Here is a 13,758-nt window from a genome sequence, read left to right on the forward strand (position 1 = left end):
AAGAGCATTTCCAATGCAAGTCACTATGAGAAGAAATTGAGAGTTTTCACTTTGAATACCAAAAAACCCTTGCTCAATTCAAGGGTGACAAAGTTGGTGACTTATAACTAAGTCATAACGAGGATAACACTTGCTACTGAGATTTTCACTGAGTTGTGAGCTTCCGACGAAATATTTTATTCCGTTTCGTGTGTTTTTTTTTAATTTTTTTGGTTTTTTTTTCTAAACGGAATGTGTGTTTTTTCGATTTTTTTTTTAACTTCAAACGAGATATTGCATTCCGTCCGGCGCGTTTTTCCGAGATTCAAAGTCACTTCTGCATTGGGCACCCTCACCTTATTTTTCACCAAAACGGTAGTAAAAAGGGGAAATTAAGCCTACATGGAGGTGAAAAACACTGATTTACATTGGGAATACTCTAAGTCAAACTAAAAACAATGAAGTTTTGTATAATGAAAGGAGGAACAAAATTATCATCCACGAAAAAGTAGGCTCTTCAAAAAGCATTTGTGGTGTAATTTGAGTGGCAGCATTGTTTTATGATATCTAAGACTGCTCTTCTTCTTCATTAATGGAACACCTGGGTCCCTAACTCCTCCTTTTGAGTTCGTTCTTGCAACCCGTTGTCCAAGAGAATCATGTCTAAAATAGCTTCATGTTTTGTCAGTTCAATCTGAGGCTTTTTTAGCAGGGGTCCCAGAAGTAGATCCAACGTATCTTCAGCAGTCTCCCCCATTCTGCTAGCAGGGGTCCCTGGATGAATTCTCCTAATCCATTAATTTAGTCTGGTCTAAGTCTCTAACACTCTAAGTTAGATAATGTAGATAATAATTCCAATGAAGTATGCGCTGGTAACACCTCATTACTCAAGGTTTATCCTCCTGTCTCATTTCTACAAGAGAACGAGGGTTGCAATTCCTTTCCCTGATTCAGCTTCTATTGTTGCTCCCCTCGGACATTTTTCTTCATCATCAGCTTTGACATACTGCAAACATTCTAGCAACGTAAAATCAGGGGACATTCTGAATGCAAAAACTCGTGGTTGCAAAAATCTACTTGATAACTAACTTGCAAGAGATTATCAGATGTATCCATGGTAAGAAAACCTATTTAACTTCACAAAAAGAATAGGGTTCTTTTAACCCCCAAAAGTATACCCCCTTTTGAGATAACCCCCATAAAATAGGAAACCCGTGATTAACATATTACTAATTTAATAAAACAAGCTATATACTAATTTCAATCCATGCTCTACATAAAAAAACTAGGCTCAGTGTGATAATTTCTCATTATGAAAAATGACACTGTCTCCATTCTTTGACGTTCAAGCTTAACTGTTCAGGAACAAGAGCTGACCACACATCCAAGTCAGGAAAGGGTCCCGTAAGTGCAAGATAGTTTTCACCGTCGCCTTCCATTTTCTTCCAGCATAACTGCACTTAACAAGATATCTAAGCATTAACTGTTTTCTGAGCTGGAAAGCAAGTAGTGAAGTTCAATAGATATCACAGTACAGTAGCAAAACACTCTGGAACGACAACTGATTTGAAAGTTTCATAAGCTTGTCATAATAGTACTTCCTAATGTTAATTGAATTTCGGATGACATGTGAACAAGAATTGAACATTGCCAAAAGGATAAAGCATGGAGAGCTATCCAATGATTAAAAACCAAATAAGCAACCCAACTAAACAACCAACTTTGAAGGGAATAGAATTCCTCCAAATCCTTCTAAATGGGATATTACAATTAATCTCTCAAACTTTCCCAAATTGAAAATTTTCTGGCTATGATTTTTGTAAAAGGACTTTTACCATGAAACTCCCATCCTCATCCCAAATCTGGTATCTCAAATTCACCTCCATACCTCCTCAAATGCACTTTCCATGTGCAAATGGATGCTAAGAAAGTCTCAAAGCTCTCTGAATTAGTCATTAAGGCCCTTTCTAAGCGGATCCTCCACACCACCCCTCCATTAATTTTCTTCAATTTATCCGCAACTAAATGTTTTCTTGTTGCCAAACAATCTAAATATGTCCCTTAATTAGGGGATTGAATTGGAAAATTAACGAACCACAAAAATGTAACAAAACCCTAGCCAAATTTACTATAACACCCCATTTTTTCTTTTATTTCTTTTTTTAAAACTAGATAATAATAATATATAGATAAGGATATATTAGAAATAGAAAACGTGGGGAGAGAGAGAGGGGTTCGGTTAAACCCTCTTGCCTGTTTTCTGGGGTTTAGATATATCAAAAAAAAAAAAAAAAAAAAAATGTACAAAGGAAAAACATGGAGAGATATAGAGCTCTACTGCTTGAGAGTAAAAAGAAAATGACAAAGGAAGAAGACAATCACTTAACACGCTGATGGTCGACTTTCGTTTTATATTTTATGCTTTCGTAATCTATCGATTAGGTTAACACAAAGTGAGTAGTCTATATTTTAATTCTTCTTAAATTTTAATGGATTATCAATTGCTTTCTACTAATTAAGTATTTGATTTATTTATTTGAAACTAAGGGATGAAAACTTATTGAACTGCTCATAGACATGAACATTGTAATGTACAGACGCCAAGGTTCACTTTTGCTAGATATGGATTTTTTCTTGTGTGCGTGCTTTTATTTGCTTTGAAGTACTGCAATATATTAGAGTTTAGATTTTAAAGGTTCAGTCATAGGCTATAGCTACTGGCACAAAGTTTTAGTTTCGATGTGTATGATTTGAGGGCTATTTTATATGATAGTTAGAAACATATAGTTATTTATTAAAGTGAAATCTTTAGGTATATGTCAAAGTTTGGATTATTTTTCATTAAGGGTTCGGTTATAGCTATTGGTGATTTGCATGACTATTGCTTATGTTCATACTTGATTTTTCCCAAACTTTGAGCTAATCTTGTGTGTTGCTCGAGTCTTATTTTGGACCTTGTTAAAACATAAAAAACTATGTTCCTAACTTGAGCATAATTTATAGAACAAGAAGTCTTTCTTCATTTTATCGTAAGTGTGAAAAGTTTGGCAGTCGATAAGATACTGTCAGAAATCTGTCTTCTGAAAAATCTAGATCTGTGTCTGTTTTGAAACCATAATTTCACACAGTTAGGGTCAGATTCAAACTCTTGACAAAACATGAAAAAGTGAGATTTCTGAGTCTTCTTTCCAACCAAATTGGCCTCGTTACATTCCAAGTTCTGTGGAGACAGTTATGATGTCTGTTCAAGTTCAATTTTAATATAGTTAGAGTAAGAATTAGAATTTTTATAAAACATAAAAGAGTAAGTTCTAAGAGTCTTCTTTTCAACGCAAAAAGCCTTGTAGTGTTTGGACACCTGTGGAAAGAGTTGTGGTCTCCGGAAGATAGCGCGTCAGAATTGTAGTTTGCTGAAAATTAAGATTTTTACCAAGTTTAAAGTGTGTTTAGTCCTAGAGAGAATGGCATTGGGATTTCGAGTTCTACATGAAAAAGTAAGTGCGCATATTCTAGTTTTCAAATAATCAAGTGGTGTATCATTAAAGGCTTAGTTTAACTTTACCCTTTACCTATATCATTGATAATAACTTTATTGAAAGATAGTTTTGAGGTTTAGTTTCGTTAGAGGCTTTAAAGGAGTAATATTTGGACAAATAGAAAACACTGAAAAGCAGCAACATACGTTTCCAGCAAATACGCTGCATAGTGCCCTGATAGTTGAGTTCTGATCCCACGAGTTCTTATGGGTTATTCCGTCCCAAGACTCAACTGTCTTAGCATGAGCCCCACCACAATTTACCATTATACGACCATGACTCATCAACTTATTACTTAATTCCAACCATGTCGTAACCTGCATACACCATGAAGAAACACACAAAGAGGATAATTTGAAAAACTTCATAAATGAATACAATCAATAGATGCATAACGACCAATATCAAAGAGAATAAAAGGCTATGAAGTAAGCAAGACCAAACACATTTAATTTGTTCTATGTGGTATTGATTGTCACTGGACATGGTGAACCCATGAACCTGTTGTAAGACTTGCTCATCAAAATTTTCCCATCAAGTATCACCGATCATGCCCATGCAAAACCTGACACTTAAATCTTTTACGTATTTATTGAAAACATAAATATTGTTATAAGATAACTAACCAAATCCAACCTGAACATTGCACACAACAAATACTCCTCACAAGGAATTGGTAAAATAAAACGTAGAAACAAAACCTGGCCAGTGGCCCAAAGGATTCAAGTTCAAGCAAAACATGAGATAGGATTGGTTAATGATACTTTGACCAAGGAAGTTGATGTATCTTGTTGGCGACTTGGCAGAAGCTACAACAATTGATAAACATCAATAAGATTTAATAAATCACGCACCTAAATCTATGGTTTAAATCTTTAATCATGAAAAACAATTCTTTTTGAATAAATATTCAATAATAACCAACTAACAATGAAGGCCTAAATGCATTTATATAATAATCATTGTTCCTAATTCTATTTAGAAACCAAAATAGAAACTTTACTAAATAACCTAGATTTAAAATAAATAGGAAACTCTACTTAACTTATATGACTACTAATAATATAATTAGAAATAACTAAATATTCTTCCATGGACTCCTTGCTCATGCATCATACTCCCCGGCTTGACGAAAACTTCGTCCTCGAGTTTGGTTGCATGTATACCATAAATTCAACAAAACTTTTGTACTTTACCATCACCCTCCAGCGGTTCAAAGGAATTGATCTCAAATTTTAGCTTTGTATTGGCTCACAAAAGACTCAAGTGCCATAATACTATCATTGCTCCATGCTGAAATTTCCAACGAGTTGAATACCATAACTTACGAAATCTGCACGAAAGGGATGTATTCGTCCAAGCAGAAAATCACTTCTCACAATGGAATTTGAAAGGACCAAATATGTGTCTTGTACCAACATTGTATTACTTAAACTGAGTTCTCTTGACATCAAAGCAACTTCACCTTTGTTACGATTTGTTACGATTCTCAACAATCCAATCTGAATTCCTTGTAAATTGTCCTTTAACTTTTCAGAAGAAAAGGAGTTTTGAAACTTGGACGCTTGAACTTCATAAGTAACAACCAGGTGAGCACATGGATTGGGTGCATCAACAATTTCATATCAGTCACCTCTTTCTTTGTGTCATCTTCTTGTTTCTCTTTTTATGTACAAACATCAGCCTGGATTGGAAATTGATGATCAATAGTGTTTTCCTCATCTGCTACAACCTGTATATGGAGTTCATTGATGGAACAACTTGCGGCAACCTCTTCTGCAATAGGTCCAACAACTGCTTGGTGTGGGGCATCATGGAGATGGGTTTCTACCTCTTTTTGATTCCCTGTTTCTTGTACATAGACTGAGGAGATAAAGTAGGCTCAAACACCTGCTGGAAATCAGTAAAAATAACTTTATGTTGCTTCTTCATGTCTGGTTTCAAGCCCAAAACATTAGGCAGTCCACTGGCATGTTGTTGACGGTTAGCATGGTATGCCTTGCGGTGTATCTCGCGTCCATAGTAATCTAGCGGAGGAACTTCCCATACAGGTTCTCTATATGCTTTTTCTCAACATTGAGAATAGCAGCTAGTGGCTATCCAAGCATCAATTTGTTCTCTTTCCGCTTGTGAATTCTCACCAAATTGATTAGGAAGAGAAGGTGGGAGAGTTCGCCTATACAACAAAGGTGACTTTTTCTTATAGTGGTGGCAGTGACAATTTTTAAGAAGGGAAACACTAGGGGTAGGGGAGTGCACAGGTCGGTTCAGGTCGGGTTTGGGTTTAAACCGACAACCAAACAGACCCTATCGGTTTATACTTTTTTGGAACCAAACCGAACCATACTAATCGAACCGAACTAATTTCTAGCCAAACCGATACCTGAACCGAACCGTCTGGATTACGGTTTAACCAATGTTAACTGACCGGTTGTCACATATTTTTAAATTAAATCAATTATATATATATATATATATATATATATATATATATATATATAGCGGGTCGGTTCGGGTTGGATTAGAGACTAAACCGCCGACCCAGCCGACTCTATCAGTTTTCAAATATATTTAACTGAACTGAACTGACTCATAAACATAATCGACCCGAAACTGACCAGTTCGGTTCGGTTCGGTTCAGTTCGGTAGGTTTTGTCGGTTTGGCCGTTTTTATGTACACCCCTAACTAGAGACGTGCAAGAAACCGAGAAAACCACAAAACCAAACCGGCCAGTTTCGGTCTGTTCTTTTTAATAACCGGTTCGGTTCAGTTTGAAAATATGAGAAACCGACCAGGTAGAGAATTTAGGACTGGACATTAGAATTATTTAGTTGGAAAATTGCTCTTTCAATCTAAGGCTTAAAATGTCTAGGTTCAAATCTTCAAAGACACAAACATAATGGTTATTTTCATATTTCAGTTGAATCTTTTGGACCTTTAGTTTCATCTTACCACAATCAAATATTCCACAACATTCCATGCATGTACTTATAATATGCTTCGTGCACTCTTAGCAACCAGCCAACCATTGTCATGAAAAATAATAGCAATAGTTGATGAAGAAATGAACAATAATAGAATTGAAAATATTTAACACTGTACAGGGTTTTCAAATAATGTCGGTCTTACCTCTTGCAACTGCGGTAAAATCTTTCCATCAGAAAACAAATCAACCACAATGCCTGAATGATCAATATAAATCATAGATAAACACGACTTCTGTGACCAAAAAGTTGATAGCGAGATACCTCCAAGAATGTGCTCAAGACAAGTAATGTCTTCAAAGAAATAAATGGATAATGAAGAAAATTTGTGCATGGCTAGATCTGAACCACTTTAAACCATACCAGCGAATCCTCCTGGGGTAGAAGCTGATGGAGAAAGGGCATCGCCAACATAAACATCAAGAAAACCACCATCTTGAGTACACTTTTCTAGATCAGACAGCCCTAGGTATTCTCTTGATTTATCAATTAACTGCCATCACATGACAACATAATGTATGAAGATGCACTCATCAGGGAAGATGTGCAATTGCAAATTCAGTTCAAGGAAAACGTGAAAGACTGACAAGCAAAGTTGCAAAGATAGCTTCTTAATATTAAAAGCAAATCCTTGAGAAGATTAAAGATGCAAAATAGCTTATTAGGATAGAATCCAAGGAGTTAGAGAAAAAGTCTACCAAAATCAATAAAAAAAAAATGAAGAGAAATAATGTAGAATCTTGCATAATAAACACAACCAGGAAACAAATGTCTATTTCGAGACTTGCCCTTAGCGGTCTTAGCGCTCAGGTAAAGAAAATAAAATAGTTCCACTATATCAAAAGGGGAAGGTTTACGATTATTAGAAAGTTCGTACATGATGACCAAGTCCCGTGATTATCAATAGCAGTGCTACAAACCCTGCAAGTTGCAACTGTATGTGCCGCATGCGGAGGAACACATGTCAAAAGACCCATCTTGACATGTGTTAAAATACTTCAGTCACCATGTGTCAACTTCATGACTTACATGATCCTGACTAACATAATCCTGCTTGGTACCCAAACACCAGAGCATCTACCCACATGAAGCATAGTTACATACCCCTTGCGTTTCCCGTATCGGTTCATCCGTACCCTTTTAGCCGTTTTAGGGTACTTTTGCGAATCCAAACACTAATTTTAGCGAATTAACGTCCCCAATTGTTATGGAAGAAGAGCGAGAATGAAGAAAATAACTGGCAGCAGGGAATAGAAAGAATTACCGTGGAATACTAACCTTTCTTTGTCACTTAGTCTTATGTCTCTCTCCCTCTCTCTTGTAATAATCTACTTCCTGCTAGATGATGTATTTCATTCTTTATGCCTATGTACGATTAATCGCTTAAGTAAATGTTTCAAGCTTTAATTGTTCTGACCTTTTGTTCCAATATGTTTTCAATCTAAGTTACATTGACACAGTCACATGGGTATATATATCTATATACGACACTAACCCCACAAACTTTGAGGTATATATATAGTCGTTCTCTAAAAAGTAGCTACTTAAGTTAACTTAAAATAAGTACGTAAGTAAAACTTCACCTAGAAAATGAATTCAAACTTAATGTTTTATGGATATGATATATTCAACATTAAGATCATCTCCACAAAATTTCAACTCATTTGGAAATCTCTAACATAGATAAAAATTATTTTCATTTTTAAAAAAGAAATCTAACAGTCCATAAATATTGAGTTTTTGCAATCATTTTTTGCCAATGTTAGAGGTTTCCAAATGACCTAAAATTTTGTGGAGATGATCTTAATGTTGAATATATCATATCCACAAAAAATTAAGTTTGAATTCATTTTCTAGGTGAAATTTTACTTATGTATTTATTTTAAGTTAACTTAAGTAGCTACTTTTTAGAGAATTACTATATATCTAATATAACAAGGGAGGGAAGTTTTATGACCTACGGCTGGGATTCAATATGAGCGGGTATAAATCGAGGGCCGCCGTTCCGCCACGTGTTGGAGTTTGATGGTAATTAAGACTTTCCATTAATTTACCAAATCAAATAATAGTAATTAAGACTTCTATTTATTAAATCAATAAATAATGATAGTTAAAATTTGTTATTAATTAAGCAAATCAATAAATAATGGTTTAATTGGTAATTAAAACTTTTCATTAATTTATTAAATCAATAAATAATAATAGTTAATTTTTTTTTATTAATTTTGCAAATCAATAAATAATGGTTTAATTAGGTAATTAAAAAAATAATTTTCCAATAATATCAAATTAATTAATGCTTTTAGCAATATTTCAAAATTAAAATAAAGAACTTCGAGTTCAATCAAAATTTTCATTTTTTTTTATTATTATCAAAGTTGATATTTAAGGAATCAAAAATCCTACACATCGATTGTTCCCACATAGTCACCACAGTGTGAGGTTTTTTGACACCGACAACAAGTTTTCAGGAGGCCACCCATCCTATGACTACTCCTACATGAGCAAACTTCACTACATAGTTTCCATGAATCCATAAATCCGGAAAAAAAAAATCTCTATGTTGGGATTTGGCGGATGAATTACTTATGTCTCAGATATCAAACAACTTCATAAATGCTAGAATTCATACATGAGGCGATCCTTGCCCCACGGGCTATGCACCTTTCCAAGTACCTGTTTCAACCTCGCTTCACGGGCTAGGCGATGCAGTATATTCCCACACGGGCCGGGGTATTACACTATATGCCAAAGATTTAGACTATCTAAAATACTAAAATAAAATTAGCAAATTATTTAAGATTTCTACAATTTTTCCAAAAGCAATTTATTAAAAGACAAGTCTACGAAAAAATCAAAATAAAAAATAACAAGTTTATTGAGAAGTTCTTATAGAGATGATCAACAGTTCAATGAGGCTTTTTCATGGGTATTTTAATTTCTTAATTGATATCTTACAAGAATTTAAAAACTGATCGGAAAGTTATGACAAGTATGAATTGGATATTACTACAGAGTTAACTGGTTAAAATATAGGATGAGACATACTCTAAAATAGTTGGATTTCAATCTCAGTCAATAACATGCGAGACGTTAAAATATGAGGACGACAAAACCATTATGCAACACTTTAAAATGGATAGTTGGTTTACATCGTCTCGATGAACAGTTGGAATTATAGAAAAACTATGAGTTAACGAAAATGAAATAAACAAAAAACAATTCAAAACCATAAAATGAAATCAATTTAGGAAATTTAGGAAAAGTACGCACCTCCAAGGCATGTAGTCACCGCTTTATATATATATATTAATTAAGTTTCTTTTGAACTACAAAATTTCATGTTCAAATTCAAGAAGTATGTTCAAAATAATTTTTGTAGAGTTAATTTGACACAAATCTTTTTCTATTTTCTATTTCATGTCTTATACTTTACCGTTCTGTTGAAGTAAGAGATGAGTCAAAAATCTTGATCATGAGTTGAACAAAGAGCAAATTAACATTTGTTGATATACCTTACAATGTGCAAAGGATTGCTCAAAGTGTAGTTAAGCATTGCGATTGAATATTCTCAATTGTATAGTATAGTTCAATTACACCTTGCCCGGTAACTTTGGTATATTTGTAATTTGCATAGATTTTTTGTTTACATTTTCAATGTCAACAGTGGTTGTGTTGCTTCAATATCCCAAAGTAACAAACACAAAAAAGGTTTTGCCAAAATTCTTTGCGACATGGTGTTCATAGACGTGTAGAGATAGCACCAAAGATAAAAGACGACAACATAATTTGTGCCTTCATGGCTAGCTGGAGCGTATATCATATTCATATTTTGTAATCATATATATATATTTATTTATTTATTATTATTATTTTTTGTAGTTTATTTTATTTTATTTTATTTTTTAATATCGGAAACTAAATCATTAGGAGGGTGTATATACATGCTAGGGATACATATTGCCAAAACATGTGTGATGTATAAAGTTTGTGGACAAGCACGTTTAATGTATCATATTAGTCAAAATTGTTTCGGTCGGATGAATTTTTCACAAGTACTTTTTGTTTTTGTTTTATTTCTTGAAATTATGAAAAATACATGAATTAAAATATATATGTTCAAGACAAAAAATTGTACCAAAATCATAAAATAATGAATCAATAATTATTATTTAAATAAGAGACGAACGTAGAGATGATGTTTGTTAAAACTGTGGCTAGGAGAAAATATTAGTGAATCTAAACAAGAAAAAATAATAATAAATAAATAAATAATATTAAAAAAATCAATGCAAATCAAGAAATTCAAAAACAATCCGTGTCAAAGGCACGGGCATTACCTAGTATATATATATAGGAGGGATAGAGGCACATTCATTATACGCATATTATAGCTACATTTTTGACATACAAATGAATTAAGGCCTAGTTTTTTGTGGAGATGATCTCCCCAGCATGAAGATCATCCTCACAAAAAATCATAATATTTAGATATGTCTAACCACGTAAAAATTAGTGTTAATTTTTTAACTTTTCATCTAACGGTCTAAAAGTTTTGTGAGTATGTTCTAATGTTAGACTTCTTTGAATAAGCTTAATTTTTGTGAGCATGTTCTCCATAGTGGGGAGATCATATCTACAAAAAATCAGCATTTAATTCTCATAAAAACCTACTATAGCAAATTACGACTCCAAATACCGTACCGATTAAGCCTACCCCTCCGTACTGCGTTCCACCCTAGCAACAGTACCACTGTACCCATTCTTATACCCTCAGATAGAAACGACCCAAGATTTACGGTAACAATGACATGAAGTCTGATCCTGGTAAGTTGCATAAGGTATCTAAAATTGAAACCTTAAACTATGTACAGTTTTTGAAGTTTTCACTCTTAATCTAGAGTTTCTCATTTGACTTTTATCCAAAAAGCTTTTGAAACCTTAATTTTTTGTCAATAATAAGAGAAGGAAAAAAAAAGGCCAGATAAAATGATATACATAAGATTTAACCTAATACAGTTCACTTTTATCAAACGACAATTTAGGAAATATTTGCATTGCAAATGTTTTTGTTACTTCTATCCACTAACTTATCTTGATAAGATTTAATTGTTTAAGAAACAATTCAACTATTTCGTGATATCCAAAGTCAAAATTCGACCCATCCAGTCAAGATTGTGCTACTAATGCACGTATTACTTGAATAAATGAATATTCTTATATAGGGCTATCAATGGATCGGTTTGGATCGGGTTTTGGAAAATCCGAATCCGAACCGATAAGAAAATTAAAAACCCGAAACCGAACCGAACCGATAATATTACGTTTAATCCGAAACCGAACTGAACCGATAAGATATATTGCAAACCGAATCCGAACCGACCCGACCCAAAAACTAATTAATTAAACTTTAAATTAAATTAATTAATCTTAACCACACAATTTATAAACATATACAAAATTAATCATAAATATTATTAAAATGCTCTCTTATCGGTTCGGTGGAGGGCAAACCCAAAACCAAACCAATATCTTATCGGTTCGGTTTCGGGTCGGTAGAGGGCAAACTAAATTATCAAAACCCAAACCATTTTTTATCGGTTTGGTTCGGATCGGTTCGGGTTATCGAAACCCATTGACAGCCCTAGTCTTATATATAAACTGGTTAATATTTACCAATTCAACTTTCAATAAAAACAAAAAGGAAAAAAAATACAGTTGAGTATGCTTAGATGCATCTCTTACAATCTCATCGATTTCCCAGCTTTTGAGCTTTAGTGAAGGCCATAGATCAAGCATCAGACGGGCAGAAGTTCCACCACCCTATCAATTAGAAAAACAAATAATAGCTGACATGATTTGCTTTAAAGTCCAATCCTTGCAAGGCAAAAGGGGAAATAAATGCATTTACAGGAATGGAAGAGTCCAAGATAACTTTAAAAGAAACAAATAGACAAAATGGTCCAAGATGAAGTGGATTACCAAACCTAGAATTGCAATGGGACCTTGTGGAACAATAGCTGGCAGACTTGCAAACTCATCCTGCACAATTAATTTGCTTAGAAGGCTGCAAAAATAGTGGCATTAGGGGTAAATTGCGGTGAAGGGGTGGCCTTCTAGCACGCGATGGTATTGGGTGAGCAACAACAACAATGACGTACCCAGTAGGAACCTGTCCACTTCAATACTCCCTCCCCCTTGTTATAGATGCTGTGCACATTATCTGGGGGAAGAAAAAGAGTTAATACCAGTGATCGGCAATCAAAAGCCAAAACAAGCATAGCCTCTCTCTCTCCAAGTAGGTGGTAATATAAATGAATGGTATGGAATTAATTACGAGTTGAGTCGAGGAGCAAAATCCTGGATTTGGGAGTGTCAACAATGACAATGTCGTTGTATTTGGTGCTCAGAGCCGTAAGCACTTGGAATTCCTCTTCTTCCGACACCGCCGACAGAGCCCTCGCTTTTGCTGTTGGTTTCCGGGATAAAGCATGTCGACGACGACCACGAGAAGGATTATAAGAAGCACAAATCCTTTTGCGTTCGCGTACGATTGCTGCTTCTTTTAGTTTTGCAGTCATGCCAAACAACAAATGGCTCTGGCATACTGCCAACGCCAACAAAACCACCATTAATCTACTGTCCTAAGCACGCTGCACGCACTTATCCAAAAAGGCCCTCATATCAAATTGTGCTCTTTCTTTTTTTTAAATGTTATTTTTTTTTTTTAAATAACATGTAATGACCTGAGTGCCCCTGACTCATTTGAGTTGTTGTTTCTTTTTTGCTTACGTGGTCACGTGTTGCCAAGTCTACTATGTGGACCATAGCACAAAATATCACAATATATATATATATAGCGATATAATATCGAGATTTCAGCAAAAGATAAATAAATATCACAATAAATTTAGAGATATATACAACTATAAATATCAGTGACGTTTTCAGATATATTGTGATATTTTGCGATATTTTGTTTAGATAACAATTTTATTTAATATTTACTATTATATTTTAAATAAATATAAATTATATATCGTTATATATCAATAAATATCTGTGATATTTGCATATCAAACATGTAAAATATTTCCAGAGAGAGGGATATATCCACGATACATATCAATAAATTAAGTATCGACAAACACCCATATCTTGATATTTTGTACTATGATGTGGACATATAACATATTTTCATTAGTTATAAATTTCATAATCAACGACTTAAGTCACCTCAACTTTATATTTAATAAAA

At 34.0% G+C, this 13,758-nt stretch overlaps 1 protein-coding gene across 3 annotated transcripts; it reads right to left on the reverse strand.

Moving 5' to 3' along the window:
• Positions 1-384: 384 nt before the first annotated feature.
• On the reverse strand, positions 385-13,194 carry LOC147474223 (uncharacterized). 3 transcript variants are annotated; one of them, XM_086586492.1, is made up of 9 exons: positions 12,838-13,191; positions 12,662-12,723; positions 12,483-12,542; positions 12,246-12,323; positions 6,864-6,993; positions 6,646-6,698; positions 3,662-3,832; positions 1,336-1,433; positions 385-985 (listed from the first exon to the last, which is right to left on the reverse strand). In XM_086586492.1, the coding sequence occupies exons 1-9, from the start codon at positions 13,130-13,132 to the stop codon at positions 937-939; spliced, it is 996 nt and encodes a 331-aa protein (XP_086442618.1). In that variant the 5' UTR covers positions 13,133-13,191; the 3' UTR covers positions 385-936. The 3 variants fall into 3 exon arrangements, with proteins under 3 accessions (XP_086442618.1, XP_086442620.1, XP_086442619.1); XM_086586493.1 differs by lacking the exon at positions 1,336-1,433 and having other exon boundaries at positions 832-985; positions 12,838-13,192; XM_086586494.1 differs by lacking the exons at positions 6,646-6,698; positions 6,864-6,993 and having other exon boundaries at positions 12,838-13,194.
• Positions 13,195-13,758: the final 564 nt, after the last annotated feature.

Source organism: Coptis chinensis, unplaced genomic scaffold, assembly GCF_015680905.1.
Source record: "Coptis chinensis isolate HL-2020 unplaced genomic scaffold, ASM1568090v1 utg10707_pilon_pilon, whole genome shotgun sequence".
In the NCBI taxonomy this organism is placed as follows: Eukaryota; Viridiplantae; Streptophyta; class Magnoliopsida; order Ranunculales; family Ranunculaceae; genus Coptis; species Coptis chinensis.

Coding starts and splice junctions, on each gene's coding strand:
- LOC147474223 (XM_086586492.1), bottom strand. CDS start 13,132: ATGGTGGTTTTGTTGGCGTTGGCAGTATGCCAGAGCCATTTGTTGTTT. Junction 12,324..12,482: donor CCATTGCAATTCTAGGTTTG/GTAATCCACTTC, acceptor TCTAATTGATAG/GGTGGTGGAACTTCTGCCCG. Junction 3,833..6,645: donor TTTTACCGCAGTTGCAAGAG/GTAAGACCGACA, acceptor TGGTGTATGCAG/GTTACGACATGGTTGGAATT.